The 18276-nt window shown below is 38.0% G+C and overlaps 1 protein-coding gene across 1 annotated transcript; it reads right to left on the bottom strand.

Moving 5' to 3' along the window:
- Positions 1–6940: 6940 nt before the first annotated feature.
- On the bottom strand, positions 6941–13122 carry LOC123864682 (nucleolar protein 58). Its single transcript, XM_045905309.1, has 6 exons — positions 12950–13122; positions 12209–12285; positions 9140–10099; positions 8551–8739; positions 8000–8129; positions 6941–7456 (listed from the first exon to the last, which is right to left on the bottom strand). The coding sequence occupies exons 1-6, from the start codon at positions 12992–12994 to the stop codon at positions 7193–7195; spliced, it is 1665 nt and encodes a 554-aa protein (XP_045761265.1). The 5' UTR covers positions 12995–13122; the 3' UTR covers positions 6941–7192.
- Positions 13123–18276: the final 5154 nt, after the last annotated feature.

Genomic DNA, 18276 nt, shown 5'->3' with positions numbered 1-18276 from the left:
AAGCTCCTTGATTAGAAAGTAAAAAATTCAGTACCACCGATTTTAATCACGCAAAATTTCCGCTTGGAGCGCGGGCTACAGAATCTATTGAAGAATTTGAGCTTAGGTAGTTATTAGGAATATCGTCCACCAGACGGACCGTCGGATGCATTGCAACGCAAAAGTAGTTGACGCCTTCCTTTATGACTATCTTTTAGTGAGAAAACGTGTTAGGTACATATTATTTTCAAAAATGCTATCTGTTTCAGGCCGCTTCGCTGTCTTCTGTGATATCGTGTGATAGAGAGAGTTGCAAGTCCAGTAGGTTTGCCAACATTTTAATCTTGAACTATTGTTTCGGGTGATAACGTTTTTGTCAAAATTAGTGAGTTAGTAAAACTCACGCTAAGCAATAAGCATACAGCTGTAGGCTCTACGCTTAAGGTAACTCGAGCCTCAACTCTACCCCCTCTTGTGTAACGGTTAATGATTTATGTTGTAGCTCCTGTAATTTACGCCGCTACACGGAATGTTATAATTTCAAGACGTCTTAAGTAATGTATCTAATTATTATCTACAAATCCATCCATATAATAATTATAAAAAATACTTACAAAGGAAGCTTGTTGGAAGTGCGTGCCCGGAATCGAACCCTCGCCTCCTGAATAGCCTCTAGATTATGAGGCCAACGTTTTAACCACTAGGATATCACGGCAATTTATAATACTTTGGATAGGTATAAATATTCCCTAACTACGAGAAATGTCCAGGTTAAGTCAGTTAAAAAGATCATAATGTTGGAAAATGGAAAGTAGCGCAGGCTTCGAACAGAGGAACGTATGGTAATCAAACCGTTTTTGGAGAGTCTAATCAAAGTTCGAAATATTCGAACGAGCTCAAAGGATTAAAATTGCCAAAGCCAAAGCATTTAGTAGGTTTTAATCTGGAACCAGATTGGACTTTTGCAATGAATTTCCTTCTTTCTGCAATTATAGACCGTACTCTCAGACAAAGAATCAAGATCGACATCAAAACAATAATGCCTTGTTAGAGCAAGCTAAGTGTATGGAAGAGCTCTGAAGAGTGATAAAGATAAAACACATTTTTTGTCTCTGTCATAGTTTACCTAGCTTTTTTTGCTGGGCACAGTTGTCATCTGTGCCCAACAAGCCTCTGTGATAGTAATTTATTGCGAATATTACGACTTTATATTTAGTTTTCTGTTTTAAATTTAGTATTGAAGGTGGGTAGAAAGCCATTTATGGTGCATTGCTGTGTGATCGGCTGTAACAGTCGTTGCGAGCGCAAATAAGAAACATAACCTTTCATTCGTAAGTTCCTATGATTTGTTTTGTTGTTTTGTCTCTTTCGGGTAATACGCCTGTCAAGTCTACCTTGATTCTTAGACTGAGACCGTACTATGTTGACGGCCATTATGAAAATGTTGTGTGTGGTAGGGGAGTTCAATCAGTTAGAGGAGCTGGAAGAAACTAAGCAGGGTTTCTTGTTTTGCTCCGAAACCCTTAAACTGATTTAATATTTTGGAACGAGTGAAAAAACTTCACTTAGCAAAATGACAACGGCCCAGATCGTCTGTTCCCGTCCCTCGAGTCCCGAGGGGCGCAAATAATTCCTGTCAGATGAAATAACCTCAAACCCTGATTGTTGACGAAGCGACGAGCGATGGAGCTGTCGGTTATGTTAAACAAGATTTGCTATTTCTCAGATTGCTATTACCTGCTGGCTGTAGACATCCATACTAATGTTTGAAAGTTTCTTTCTGTCTGTTTTTCAGGCTGAAAACACAAATAGGCCACTCGGAGTCAATGGCACCTCGTAGGTGGGGCATCGACTTGAATTTTGCACGTTATACAAGGTTATACATTGCGGGTTTGAAAAACACAAAATCACTAAAACTTGTAGTTTTATATAAGACAATTTATTCATTAAGGTTATTGGCATTGGATTGTGTTTAGGTAGTATAATAATAAATAAAAATAAATTAAATAAATTAACTTTTATTTCAGGCCTTAGACCCATAATTGTGTTAGTGTGACAAACATCACTTAAAACTATGTTAGTAGATACTTATTTCTAGCTTAACAACTAATTTTATAACTATAAAACCCGAGGGAGCCTCTTGGGGCGCCAAGAGGCTCCCTCCCATAGGCGTATGTGCGCACTAAGGCTGATTTTAGTCTCACGCCGACCGCACGCGCACCGTCGGCGCTGATGGCTGAGATGTATAAACTTATAGGAAGCGTTTTTGAAAGACGCGTAGCTATCAGCGCGCACGGTGGTCAGCGCTGATAGCTACGCGGCCGCACGCGTCGCGTGTCTGCGCCGCGTAGCTGTCGGCGCTGACCATTGCACGAGCGCCTCTGCCTTCTATGAGCGTTCTAGGTTAGGTAGCGTTGATAGGTAGTACAAAGCAGCAATACAATCCACATTTTTGTCGTCGTCTGTACAGTAAGGCGTTCAGTACGATACTAAAACGAGCCACGCTGAGCCTCAGCGCTGATGAACTACGCGCTGAGCTATGAGCGCTGACGGTGAGCGTGAGTCTAAAATCAGCCTTATAATAACGCGAGGTATTTGCTAGCGCTCTGGTTACACCTGTAGGTATATTCACAAGGCAAAGTGATTTTTGCATGCAAACGACTGGAGTGGGCATTACGCCAGGTCCTGTGTGCTGTGGGGCGGAAGACGGCTCTCGTGCCCGACAGAGGCGCTGGAGGGCCCTCGCTTTGACGATACCGAGTGACCGCCCTTCATTACATACGGCCAGCCGTCCGGACTAGCGTAGGTAGAGCAGGATTGCTTATTTAAATCAATTTCATTAAGTGAAATTTTTCGTGATTTCACAGGCGATTTTTCACTGATAGAGGCTTATCAATTTTCGCACTTCAATCACACACAATCGTTTGATAAATTAATTTCATCGTCATCATTATCAACGCATTGTCGGCTCACTATTTGAGCACGGGTCTTCTTTCAGTATGAGAAAGGTTTGGCAGTTCACACACCATTGAGAACTTTATGGAGAACTTTAGCAATACTTTCCTTCACCGTGAAAGCAAGTTATATTTAATTTCTTAAAACGTACTTACATAACTCCAAGTAGCGTGCATTTCATCATCATCATCGCGTGCCTTCTTCGAAACTAAGTATGCGATCATCATCCGACAAGATTCTCTTTGCATTTGCTACAGTAATAATTTTCAAGTAGATGTTTTTTCCTTTCTAACACCGATGCAAGTGTTCTCGCTGGTGCGGTCTTTAGCTCGGGTCGATAACCGTGCGTGCGCGATTTTCGTGAGTTTTCATAAGCTACTTTGAGTAAGGTAGCAAGTGTATTGTAATATAAAGGCTTTTCACATGATTTTTCACACGCTAACTGTGAAATGGTCCACCTCTAGTCCGGCCGAATCCACTCGGTGCTTGCGTCCTGCGACAGAGATTGGGCAAGTGCTTCTTTGTAATTACGAGTACGTACTCAAAATTGTAACGAATGGAAGAACCACTTCCCCTTTTACGCCGTTCTTCACCTTTCACCAACATCTTGAGTACCGCCTTTTTGCTTTTTGCAAGAAAATTAAATTATGTTTTCATCGGCCGTTGATCAACGTCATCAATCATCATCAATCCATCGTTGGTGCGATGCGGTATAAAGGTAAATTGTGTCCTTCCCGTCCTCACCTATCCTGCTGGAAAGTTGAAACTGACAAACTACTTTGTCCACAAATTCAAAGTTGCTCAACGAGCTATGGAGAGGGCTATGTTAGGAGTTTCCCTGAGGGACAAGATCCGAAATCAGGACATCCGCAAGAGAACCAAGGTCACTGACATAGCCTAAACTATTAGCAAGCTGAAGTGGCAGTGGGCACGCTATGCCTGTCGTGGCGATGGCCGTTGGAGCCGAAAAGTCCTTGAGTGGAGACCGTGTATAAGCAAGCGTAGTGTGGGACGCCCTCCAACACGATGGACCCACGATATAAAGCGGCTGGCAGGAAGTGGCTGGATGAGGAACGCTGAGGACCGGGTGTGGTGGCGCTCTTTAGGGAAGGTTTTTCCCAGCATTGGACGTCCACAGGCTGATGACGATAATGATGATGATAAAAGGTATTGACTAAACTGTAGCCTCACATACGAAATGATCAAACACTAATTACAAACTCGGAATGGCGCTCGAATGTGAGTCAAATAGCATTTAACTCCGCAACAATAGTCCGTCATTATGAATTCCGCATATTCCCCCATTGTCACAAATTCATTTGTGATTGTGCGTGGATTTCATGCAATAACAGATATTGGATGATATTTAAAGCCTTCTGCACACAGACATTCAGCGGTAGATACAAGCGGAGCGACGAGCGGGGCGGCACGGTAAAACATTTTACCCACCTACAAGGTTTTATTATCTACTAGATGATGCCCACAGCTTCGCCCTCGTGGATTGGTCAGATCCCCTGCAGCATCAGGATTGAGGAGTTGGAATCAAAATTTTTTATGGAACAATGTCGCAAAGTTTCCTTAACGATTAAAAAAACATTACGCAAGTGTGTGAGGCGGGGAGACGCGCCGCACACCCGCACGTCACCCGCGCTCTCCCGCACCGGCTTAGCGCAGGGGCTCTACCGCGCGTCTCCCTCCCGATTGCCTTCTCGACCTGTCCTGTACAGACGCTTACTTTCAGCTGTAACAACGGGGACCTGAGGTTTGAGAGGTTTATGTAGACGTAGCTATGTCCGGCGTTGTTGACCCTGCGGACACCTGACGCCCGACACTCGGCGCGGATAATCCGGGCCCTCCTACGTCCTGAGCCGGACGAACACGCTTTCACAAAAAACATTTTACCTGTATTGGGTTTTATTTTCTCGTATTGCTGGGAAAATAGATTTTCCTTCGCCGGAGAATCAGATCACACCAATTTTATTATTATAAAGGCGAAAGTTTGTGTTTAAGTACGTGTTCACGCAAAAACCACTTGACGGATTTGGCTGAAAAGAATGGAGGTAGATTATACCCTGGATTAACACATAGGTTACTTTATTTTTAAAAACCTATGTCCGCGCGAACAAAGTCACGAGCATCAACTAGGTAGTTAGTAAGTAATCAAATGATGGTTATAGTTACCTACAGGCTACAGCTGTCATCCCATCGCCGTCTCACTACTGAACACGGGTCTTCTCTCAGAATGAGAAAGGTTTAGGCCATAACGCTAGCGAAGAGCGAATTAGCAGACTTCACACTTTTGAGAACATTTTGGAGGACTGCACAGGCATGCAGGTTTCCTCACGATGTTTTGATTCACCGTTATAGCAAATGATAGTTACTTAATTGCTTAAAACGCAAATAGCTCCGAAGAGTTAGATGTACCTACCTGCCTGGGATCGAACCCCGAATAGGCTAGTCTCAACCACTTCCTTACTTTTCCTCAGAAGTTTCCAACGTATGATTCGAAGTTCGAAACTATAAAGGCAGGACACACTAATCCGATCAGAGTCCTTGAAAATACGTTCTGAAGTAGTCATAGAACTATTTGTATGGTCGCTTACGCACTAGATCCGACTTCCGTCATCAGAGTTCTGTCCGTCATCCGTGAGAATATCTCGGATATGCCTCGGATTCAAATCGCATAAATATGACGTAGATATGTCAAAGATGTCCACTGAATAGATTTGGATCAGAGATCGGATTAGTGCGTAAGCAATATCCGAATTCAGTCCAAGTTTTTAACATCCATATTTTCACGAATTCGGATCGGATGAGTGCATAACCGCTCTTAGTCGTCAACTTTTTAATTAAAAAAAACAAAATAGCTTTTACTTAATAAATTTTTAATAAAAAAATCTCGCAATCGAGAACATTTTTTTTTACTTAAGACTAAAACAAAATAATGCTAGGCTTAAAACAACAGTAAGCATATTTATACTGAATAACCACATTCTACTACAAATGAGGAACATAGTTTTAACTGGCTATATTTAAGTGGCTATTAAAACAATAGCTATTAGACAATGAATATTTATACATAAAACTTAATTTATACGTATAGCTCGTGTTAGAAATAGGTACCTTAAAAGTCTAACAGATGGGATTTGAACCTATAATCGTCCAGATTTTATTTTAACCCCTGAACCGTTGGACTATAACTTACAAAGTAAAATATGAGGTTACAACAGGAAATAAAGTTTTTAAAGAATTAAAAACCAATACAAAGACATTTCTTTAAACACTAAGGTTGAAATCTATAGAGCGCACTTTGACTTTGCTTAGACTTAACTTTCAGTTAAAACGAGACAGATTTATGCCAGCGGTGTAACGCTGTCTCGTTTTAACAGTGTCTCGGCCTAAGAGCAAGGCATGCATGCCGGCGAATCGCTTTGACTCTCCCTCAATGTATCTTTAACCTAAGGAATCATACCATACCACAATATTCAATTATATTTCTAGAAGTTTTACCTACTATTTTTGTATAATCGGCAGTGTTTTTAATTATATGGTTCGCTCATGGTTAAAGAAAAGGGAATCTTACTGATTTTTTCAAATGTTCGTGAAAGCCTTAGTTTTGTATATTATCATTGGTAATCTTATTTACTTTTTACATGGTATAATCGTTAGTACAAAATGACCTAAATTTAAGAACTACTAAAAGTAATTTGCGTAATCTATACACTTACAGTGTAAACTGTAAACTCTATATAGCGAAATTGAAGGGACCAGGTATTTTACTGGGTTGTAAAGTTTCGTTAAATGGAGAGTAAAGAGTAAGTGTAAACTAATTAAAAAAACCTTAGCAATTTCTACGTTTTAAGGAGTTTTTCGTTGACTAAAAGTTCGCAATATAGAGTTCATTTACACTATATTCAATCAACTAAAATTAGCTGACTTTAACAGACGGTTTAGACTACTCACAGACTTCTCTGGCACTCTTTTAATTATATTTTTTCTTATTTCGTTAAGTTCTAAAACAATTACATATTTATTTCAGCAACATTCCATTTTAGTTATAATTTTTTTTCAATTTCACACTTTTTCATAACATACTTATTTATACAAATTTTCATAATATTGATAATTGTATAAGTATGAAATATCATGCCTACACAATAATTTCAATTATAAATTCTGTGTCATTTATTATTTTCACTTTTGCTTAACAAAAATAACTATTTTTTCGTATCACAAACAGAATAACCATTTCGAGAGGTTATTCGTCTTCCATCTGCGACTGCCGTTTCTTTTTCTTCTTCTTTTCGCTCTTAGGTTCCTGAGGTTCTTCTGTCACTTCTGCGTTTGTTTCCTGCGCGTCTGCCTGAAGGGACCTCTTTTTCTTCTTCTTCTTCTTCTCTGAGCTTGGAGTGCCTATATTGTTAGCACCGTCCACTTCGTCCACTTCTGGTTCTGTTTTGACTTCTGGCTCTGTTTCCACTTTTGGTTCTTTTTTCACTTTCTTTTCCTTTTTGACTTTAATCTGTTGACAATTGGGAACTTTAGTTAATGTTTATCTATTAGATATTCGTTATGGAGTGATATTATTTATCTCTATGAAGCTTAGAACAAAAATCAGTCCACCATTTTGTCTATGCTCAACATTATCTTAAGTTTGGAATTTTTGAAAATCCTTTCTTATTAGGGAAAATACATGCGAAATTTCAATAATTTCAAGATCTTTACCATCCCCCCATTTATATTCAAATCTCATTAATATGTCATGAAACATGATACATAAACGAGCGTACTGTGAATGGGTTGCCTTGTAAAATTATTAAAGTTATTAACTGTGGTAATCCCTACAAGAGAATGTCCAACAGTGGACTTCGCTATACACACATCTGAAATTTTTCAGTGATAGACCAGTTAAGACCAAAGTTTTTGAAAAGTGTGTATTGATGGATCTGAGATATGGCCCCTAACTATGGGCCTCATAATATGGGCGTGTGGAAGTCCCTACAAGAGACCTATGTCCAAGAGTGGCCGTCTATCGGTTGATAATGATGATGATGATGATACTCACATCATTGGTTCCATCCTCCAGCTTGATCTTCTTACTGGAAGCAGGTCCATCCTCAGAGGGCGAGTGTTCCCTCTTTATGGCCTTCTTGCCCAGAGTACTGTCCGCTGCTACTGGGTACTCGTGCACCTCACTAAATATAAACACCCATTATTTTTATATATTGTTTTAATTAAACCCATACTCCTATGGGCTTAATAACGGCTTGCCGGTAGGGTGGTAACTAGCCACGGCCGAAGCCTCACACCAGACCAGACCAGAAATTTAGAAATTATAAAATTACTAACTCCTGCCGTGAATTGAACCCGGGACCTTTAAGTAATAAGACCACAGCGCTTACCACTGCACCAGAGGCCAATATATTTTTTTTTCAGATTTTTTTTTTTTGGATCTTTTAATGCCTATGTGATTATGCCAGATCCATAATATAATAGTCAAATAAAACAATGATCTATCTTAACTTAATACATTACATTCTTAAGATTCTACTCTAATAATAAATTCAAAAAGAGTTCTTGCAGCTGAAGAACAAAATTAAAGTTAATAGTACTCACGATTTGCTGTGGTATTTCTCGAACTTCCCCTTGGCCTTGCCGGTGCCACTGATCCTCCTCAAATTCCCCTCCTCCATGAGCCGCAGCTTGTTCTCCAGCTTCACCTTGTGGCCCGCGCCCAGCTCGAACGACACGTCGTCACCCAACGCGTCCAGTCTGGTCGCGAGTGCAGCTTTAGCAGCCAACATCCTAGTCAAAGTCAAAAGTTTCAATTCGTATACAAAGAGAGACAACAAATTGACAGAAAAAAATCTATATATAAGAAGAAAATCTGATTGACATAAGTAATAATCATCATTAGCCTAAAAACCAGTATAAGAATATGAGAATTTGTATAAAGGTTCTCTTTAGAATGTAGATCTCTACTAAGGATTTTCCAAATAATACCTTAGTAGGGGAAGGGATTAAAAAGGAGAGGCCTTTATCAACATTCAAAGTCAAAGTCAACAATAAAATCAAGAGAACTCATAAAGGTCTTTTGATTGACCGAACACACTATTAGCTAAAATGTACAGTTGCAATAAAATATCAATAACAATACTACTATTTCTAATTAATCAAATAATAATAATATGATAATTATATGTACCTTGACATTTTGCCTTTATTCTTTGTACTGCATTGACCAACTAACTGAGCATGGTATATTAAACCATACTTTGGTGTGTCCTTTTTAGTTTTTAGCGCTCTAAACAAGGCTTTTTCCGCACCAAATATCTGAATTGTAGATGCAGGGTGCTTGGCTAGATTCATCAAAGACCCAGCGTGAGCTATTAACCTAGCACCAATATGTTCACCAATTAAAACTGTTAAATTCGGAGCCATAGCCATCATGCGAGCTTTCAAGTAATCAGTCAAATGTGTCCGGTAATCAGTTATGGCAATGATCTCATCACATAGATTCTGAATATTCATAATATCATCATCCGAGATTTCCGTTCCCATAGAAATCTCAGCGGCCTCTTTAACTTTTTCCTCTAAGTCTTCAGGTAGAATATCCGATAAGTCTGTCTTGCCTGCATGATCTCTTGTACCGATTAACTTAACAACTTTAACAAATAATGTGTTGTCAGTAATAATCTTCCCGAGTTCAGGAAAATGCCAACCGTACCATTCTCTACATCTCATAATATAATTGTTTAATTCTTTATCCAAATCGTCCAATAGACACTGAGCTTGAACTATCATAGTATCGATTTTGTCTGGAGAGAACTTTAGCTTGTATCTTGAAAGGGAGTGAGCAAGACCTAGTGCCATTGCTGTCATCTCTTTCTTTGGAAGACCAGTTAAGAGACTGTCCATCTGTGATCGGATACATCTTAGCAACTCTTGGACATTTGAATTTGAAACACATTGCAAGTCAAACTTTTCCTTGATAGCACTGCCAAGTTTAGCGTCGCCGATCAACAGCTGGTCCTGTACATCCTTGCAGACATGTTTCTTCAGGGCTTTCTTTAAGCTTTTGGATAGTTTTCCTTCAATAGCTGCGGTGGTTGCTGCTAGGGCTTCAGTAGTGTCCTCAAATTTGACAAAATTTTTCAGCTTTACACTGTGAAAAGAGACCTGTTTATAGTAAAGGTATAGGCCTGCACAGACGACAGTCTATTGTCCGCAAAGGACAAAAATAGATCACTTAAGAACTCCATCAACAGACTGCGAATACAGCAAAAAAAATTTTCAAAAGAAAAATAAAACCGACTTCAAAAACCAAAAACACTAAAAAGTAGAAAATAATTTTTGTTTAGCTACACATGTAATGTACCTAGGTATGAAGTCGAGCGAGCATATTAAAACAAAATTAGAAATCCAAGAGTGAAGCTCGCCCGACTTCATACCTAGGTACATTACATGTGTAGCTAAACAAAAATTATTTTCTACTTTTTAGTGTTTTTGGTTTTTGAAGTCGGTTTTATTTTTCTTTTGAAAATTTTTTATTTCACAATTTTTAGTGACCCCACTGTACTATAATATGCTATGCCCAGTTAAAACCCTACTGTTTACTAAGCTATTACAGTGATCGCGAGCAATTTGCTCTTATCCATTGAGGAGTTCTGTTCTCCATCTCCGAAGATATTCATCAGATCTTCACCAAATTTATATGGGACCACCTGCACAGTATACCCTTTCAAACAAAAAAAAAATTTTCCAAATCGGTCCAGGGGTCTTTGAGTAATCGGGGAACATACATAAAAAATAAAAAAAATAATAAAAAAAAAAAGATCCCGACGAATTGAGAACCTCCTCCTTTTTTGGAAGTCGGTTAAAAAGACAACAAATTTTGTCCTTTGGGGACTATAGTCCTTCCTCTGTGCAGGCCCGAAGGTCAAAGTCAAACTCAAATGATTTATTTCATGGAAGCATAACACTAGGTAAAAATTAGTAATGATTACTTCCGGTTCAGACACAAGACTCTACTGAGAAGAATCAGCAAGAAAAGACAATGCCCATTCTAGTATGAACAAATGTACTGTCTTCAAGATTTTTGTATCACCATGAAATCAAGTTCTATCTGTTCAATGACATCATCAGAATATTTGTAGAAAAAATTAGTGAAAATGGTTTCCGGATTTCAGAAATATTAACCATAAAAAATTACAATATTTTAAGGTTAGGTTCAGTTAAAAAGTAAGAAAGGGTCTTAATAGGCTTAATAAAACAGTCAGTTTCAGATTTTTTTTAAACAAAATAGTCGAGTAGGTCTTCGACTGATAGCAGAGAATGAAAAATATAGCCTTTTATTTTACGAATACTTACCTACCTAGTACACGTTCACATACCTATAGGTACATCGCTGACCTACACGATTAACACCGATGACAGAACTCTACATGTTCTGTAGTAATAACAAATAATAATTAGTATGAATGATTGGATAGTAATTAGGAAATAATATACTTATCACCCGTATTGGATACAGGAAGTGGCAAGCACATATTTAGTTCGAAAAATCGATATAACAAACAATAATATCATTTTTTAAAATGGACATCCCTTTTCAGTACTTTTGTGACAAATAAATGACAATCGCAAATGACTACAATAATGGCTTCTTACCAGGCTGCATGGTCTACGACCTTTGCCTTTTCTGAAGGGGATTAAAAAATTAAAACTAACTACAATAATGGCTTACATAACAGCCGGAAGTTTAAAAGCACTTTTATTTACGAAAAAAATAATCCCAAAACAAATATTCATGAAACTTAGTGAGAAATTATGTTTTTATTTTAGCTTTAATAAATGAATAAAAAAATTAAGGTACAATGCTTCTTGTGAGAGTACTGTCCATGGGCATTGTCCTTTGTCAGTTTCTACTTTCAAAAGGTAATACATTACAGTACCTAACTAGTTAATTAGTTATATCAATGTTAATGTTTATTATTCTATCTTGTTGGTAGGTGAATACTCCCATACAAAATTAGATGGAATACTTTTTATTTGTACCACCAAAGGGAAAAGAATAACAGATATACATAGAAGTAGGGTATGAGAGGCAGCCTTATCACTCAGTAGCGATCTCTACCAGGCAAACTTAAAATTAAGGAAAAATAGGAAGGTGGTGTCTTATTTGATTGATGTACTACACAGCTATCCATAGTGACAGTAAAACATTGATTTATTCAATAGCTAGATAATTAAAATGATAATTTGATCTACTTACACAGACGCAGCTCCCTCTGGCGTGTTGAACTCTTGGTACAAATTATCTATTTCAGACAACTTTGACTCGTCCAGCAACTATGACAATATACACAACATATCACTAGGTACTTAAATATAACCATTTTACTTCCTGTTTTAATTTGAAGCTTCAGTAGCTCAATAGTTTAGAGGACAAAATGAATAAGTTACAAGTTCATATGCCACCCGCTGCACTATTGTTGTACACATATTATCTACTCCTAGTCCAAACTTACCACTAGTTGGTACTTGGAAGGGAAATGAAGTTAACAAATACATGCCTAATATATTTAAATATTTTCTCTACTTATTTGTAGTGTAGAGCGAATAGACAGAGCCCTGTACTTAGTTGTCTACCAAAACATTAGGTTATCAGGTTATCAAATGTGATTGTTGACAAAAATATGTTCCAAATAAGTATTAAATTAAAAGAGAAGGTTTAATAATATGCAATTTGCTTTGCCAGATGTCTAGACTTGTTAATAGATAATTTTAATACCTAGAAAGTAGAATGCTATCACTTGCATAGCAAACATTTCGAGTTTTTGAAAAACCTATCAATTTAGCCGTCGTAGTACAGTTGAATAAACACAAGCCCATTATGAATTTTATTGTAAACTGTAGCTAAACATTGTTACTAAGTATTAAACAGAGTTTTAAACGAAAATCACATAGCATTCTTGTCGCTTATAGGTTAGAAAGTACACGTGTTACAAACTACCTTGAATATCGCGTATCCCGCCGAGGTCTCGAATAGCACCAACATATTTGCAACTCACAATACACACTGCACTTACTTTATCTAATTAATTAAATGTGTAATTACAATTTTTATAATTTTATACCGAAACAAAGATGCTGCTGTGCAACATCGCGGTTTGTTTGACTTTGACAGTTGTCAATTGACATTGACTCATGACTGATGGTTATTGCGTTCCGTTTCATTTCAGCCATTTTTTTTTTCTCTCTCGTCTGGCTTTTACAATGATTAGCCAATGTCAAGTTTGTAGTTATTTGTAACAAGTTAGCTAAACTATACAAGTATGGACCCCGTCTGTGCCGGCGCTCGCCGACATACGCACGGCACCCCCTTAGAGCGCTTTCCAGTCAGTTTTAATAAAAAAAAAACACTCCAAAAAGTCACAACACGCGCGCCAGCAAACGCCACCACAGACGAAGTCCTTTCAGCCATTACATTTATGAATGGCATACAATACAGGACAGTACAGACGGGTAAGATTAGTAATAATAGAAGATAAGTAGCTTTGCGTACAGCAGAAATTGGTGACAACTGACATGGTAAATGGAGGTAAAACCCCATGCATGCATGCAGTGTAAATAAGTTTACGTAAGTTTCATACATATTTTATGAAATTAATTGACCGGGTGTGGTGACGCTCTTTAGGGAAGATCTATGTCCAACAGTGGATGACCACATGCTGATGATGATGATGATGAAGTATTCCTAAAAGTTACTGAATAATTTGTAATACTAATAAAAGTTACACAGCGTTCGTTTTTTTACTTATTACCTATTTTTATCCATTATCTTTTCCAATCCCCGTGCATCGTCCTACCTATTTTATTTATTAACACGTATTTTTTGTTACTAGTAGAGTTTGGAGAGGGTTAATAATTCCAAGGGTCGAGTAGTTTTAGTCCAGTATTTACCGCAAATGTAATAGGGTTTCAGGAAAGCCTTTGAAGTTCTTCAGTGCCTACTTAAGTATCATGAGGGGGATCGCCCTTTATATTCACCCTTTCAAAAAATAACTAAATCAGTAACCTTGAAAGTAAAAGGTTCCGGAATAGATCCCGGTTGGGAAAATTTATAGGTAAATCGAGAAAATTATGATCCTTACAGCGATATAAACTTTCCAATAGATAGGGCGCTTCATACTTTCCAACGTTTTTCCTTTTGAGGCACGGAACCCTAAAAAGTAGTGATTATTTCTCTTTGGTGCTAGGAATATTTCCCTAAACGTATATACGTCATATTATTATAGGTAGGTAAATAATGGGTAAATAGTACATGCGTGGAGCGATTATCCCAACCAACGGCAACGCTTAGGCAAATCGTGCCGCCATTAAACAAGCGATCGGCTCTAAACGCCCGAGCCATAAACCCAATAAGGCCCAAAGCGAATCCCGAATACTTTGAAATGTTCCTATTTTGACGACCTCCTGACGCAATGGAGAGTGCTGTGAAGTGGGAGGTCCCAGGTTCGATTCTCTGCATATTTTCTTTTCTTACTTGTGACGCATTGTATCTGTTTCTTTTACTCTGGTTTTTATATTCTATAAAAACTTTAATAACTTACAAATGATAATTTATACTTGTAATGTTTTATTAAAGAAAAGTTTACCCGCATCCCCCCTTCACCCGCTCCCCCGCTCAATGAAACTCGCGGCATTTCCGAATTACCTCGTGAACATAATGAGACCGTATTCAGTTGCCCCGGGGAACCGGAGATTGTAAAATAATATCGCTAAGGGGTGATAAGGTTTGATAGTTTAGCCTTTATATACCTACGTGTGCTGTCTTTACACGTGAGCTCGGATTTGTTGAGAAAAGATATGAGTATTAAAGTTTCTTGTTTCTATAGTTTGTTCCAGATACTGCAATAATGTGCAACGGCAAAGCACCGCAATGAGGAACTTACCAGGGCGTGTTCCTATAAGTGAACGCGCACTTATCCGAGTCGAATCATCCGAATCTAAGGCATGCGGAAGTGTGCGAGGTTTCATGAGATTTCTTAAGCAGAATTCTAAAATTTGTTTGGCTCGACTCGTTCGACGTTCGACGCGTTCGGCTTGGATAAGTGTGCGTTTAGCTTAAAAGCCGCATAGATGGCGCTGTTCATGTCCTTATAAGGAAACTCGTAGATTTTTGTTCTTACTTTACTTTTCTCGCATTTCAAGTTAGCCCGCTTTTATCTCAGACTGCGTCATCACTTACCTATTATCAGGTGAGACCGCAGTCAAGGGCTAACTTGTATCAAAAAAAAAAAAACTAAACGTCTGCGATTTCGTTGGCTTGGATTTTAGGTTTACAAAATCCAGTGGGAACTTTTTGACTTTCCGGGATAGAAAGTAGCATTACCTACCAACTATATCCATCCAAAAAATCACGTCGATCCGTTGCTCCGTTGCGGCAGAATGGAAGGAAGGATTTAACCAATAAACAAACACTCTTTCGCATTATTACATGGGTAGTGAAGTAATATTTGTAGGTATGCTAGGTACTTCTAGACATTTGCACTGTTTACAGCGCTCGTGCGTAAATTACAAGATTGTTTAACCACTTAACCAGACCGTTTTCAGTTGGGGCAACTGTGAGCAAGTTGTTTGTGGGACTCGCCGAGTTATCGCAGTCGCCATAAGTTCACAACAAATCTTTGCTAAGAGCCGGAGGGTCAATATTGTAGGGCCGTTAAGGGTGGCGATGTTTTCGCTACTGCGGAAGTGATGGGCAAAGATTAACTTTGTATTACTTAGTAAGGGTTTCTACATTTTGTTTTAAATGGTTTTCGGATTTCATAATAATAAATGAAGCTGTAATAGCCCAGTGGTTAAGACGTCCGCCTCCTATTTGGGAGGTCGGGGGTTCGAAGTATCTCAAACTTTACGGAGTTATGTGCGTTTTAAGCCATTCATTATCACGTTGAAGGAAAATATTGTGTGGCATCCTGAACCAGTGGTAGAGTATTTTGACGATTCAAAAGCACTTGTAAAAGTTGAATTGAATAAAAATATTTTGAATCTTGAGTTTTGTGCCTGCCAACCCAAAAACCTGCATGCCTTTTAAAACATTAGGTATGTATGTAATGTTCCCAAAAGCGCTTCCATCTAAGACTGCTTCATCACTTACCACCAGGTGAGATTGTAGTCAAGGATTAACTTGTATCTGAATTAAAAAGAAGGTGTGTGCAGTCTGCTAGTCGGCACTTGGCTGGTAGCGTGGTAGACTATGTCCAAACCACTCTCATCCTGAGAGGAGACCCGTGCTCACTAGAAAACCCGCGATGGATTGATCAGATTATGATGGATGATCTGCAGGGACTTGCAGCCCGTGCGGCTCGTAGTCTCCTGGGCGCTGTGTTGCCAATAGAGACCTTGGAGTCCAGACGGGTTCAAAACTAGTCAGGCATACTGCGACAAACACATAAGTTGAAATGAAATGAAATGATTTATTTATTTTGCGAAATGTGAGTAACAATGATGGTATATTGACAGGTCCTTGGTCCTTCACATTTTGCCATTTATGAATGGCGTGGAGCCATAATACATTCAACAATTACAATGACTAATTCACCGTTTCGCTGAGTGTTTAGTTGGAGGGAGCTCAGAGTTACTCAGCGGGCGGGGATAAACCTTCTCTACATTATGTTGGAGCGACCCCAAGCTCCGAAGCACAACAAGTGTTGCAGAAGTATAGGGATAGGTTTGAATAATAGACACTTTCCAATTTCACTTCACTGTATTTTTGAGAATAGTTTTCGCTTACAATTATTATTTCTCAATACCCGTCTTTATACGATACCTTCGCTATTTATATCAGTTTGACAGATATATTTTTAAGGTAGGTAGGTACTAGTTTTCGGAAAGCTATTTGACAAATTACCACAGAGGTAAAACCATGGTGATGTAATAGACAATTAACGTAACAATTATATCAGCTAAATGTAAAATACGACACAATATGTATTGATCTAAATAGTTAATAACTAAATGTGATTTATAATCCATTCCCGCCAATTATTTATAAATAATAATAATTAATCTGATATAGGTCTAGATGTCTGTGACTCATGATATAAGGCAGCATCTTGAGGTAGTTGTTAACACTCGGCCATCCTGGAAAGGCCGTGCCCCACGGCCCGCAGATAACATCCCGGCTTTCGCATCATTGGCCACCTGGCAAAAGAAAAACACCGAACAGTAATATGCACTTAAGAGGTTACCTAAAAAACGCTTGGTCAATCTGTTTCGCCACCAAGTGATCAACATTAAATGGCTAAATAATAATAGTGTCTCACTTAGTCAACCATGATCAAGTAGACATTCATAATTTAAATTAGAAATATGTACATATGATATAATACCTATTCAATAGATTCATTTTAGTTATTACCTACTTCATATTAAAATTGTTATTGATTTTCTTCTTTTTTTTTTAATGATTTGCTATAAGATTTAGGTATTAAATCAAAATAACTTTTGATTACCAGTGGGTATGTGATTAACATTGACGAAATATAAGTAACAGATTTCGTTGTAGCTTCCTACTATCCAAAATTGTAGGTACTTAAATGACTATCAAGATAAGTTCTATACAGCTGACGTCATGACTCATGAGACAATTTTATTAAGAAGTTAAAATTGGTTTAGAATTATGATTGGCTCAGCACTTATTAGTTGCTCATTGTGGTGCACGGGAAAAGTTAGGTATCAAATTGTAACATCTTGCAGGTTTCGGTGGTATCTTTCGAGGTCGCTAACATAATACTATTATCATGTTAGTAACTAGGTTAGTAACTGACTTTCGATGCTTTAGCGTTTTCTATTATAAAGATGAATTTGCCACGGGGATGACACCTATAAACCTGGAAAGCAAAATAGTGTCCATATTTATACGAAATTTCATTTCTGGCCCTTTTTCTTTTAATCCGTACTAAACGTTTATTGAATTTCATACTCATTTTTCTCTAATGTATATGTAATTTTCAATTACTTCATATTTTTATAATTATACCTAGATATTAACAGGTCGGCAGAGGGTTTTGTTTTAGCAGAGTTTATTTTTGGTACTTTCAAATTATGTTGTACATACGTAGCACATATACCTATATTTTTCCCATTTTGAATAAATCATGCAGCATAAATTTTTATCATTGAAAGGTCACACAGATATTATAATAGGTATATATAAGTAGTAAATAGACTAGATAAGTAAATAGACTCGTGGTGTAGGTCACTCAGACTCGTTCCACAGGTCACACAGACTCGTTGCTTGGGTCACACAGGCTCATTATGTAGGTCTTATAG

Source organism: Maniola jurtina, chromosome 1 (assembly GCF_905333055.1).
Source record: "Maniola jurtina chromosome 1, ilManJurt1.1, whole genome shotgun sequence".
Taxonomy (NCBI): domain Eukaryota; kingdom Metazoa; phylum Arthropoda; class Insecta; order Lepidoptera; family Nymphalidae; genus Maniola; species Maniola jurtina.
Note: the sequence above shows the minus strand (reverse complement) of the source record. Positions and strands in the feature narration are given on the sequence as shown.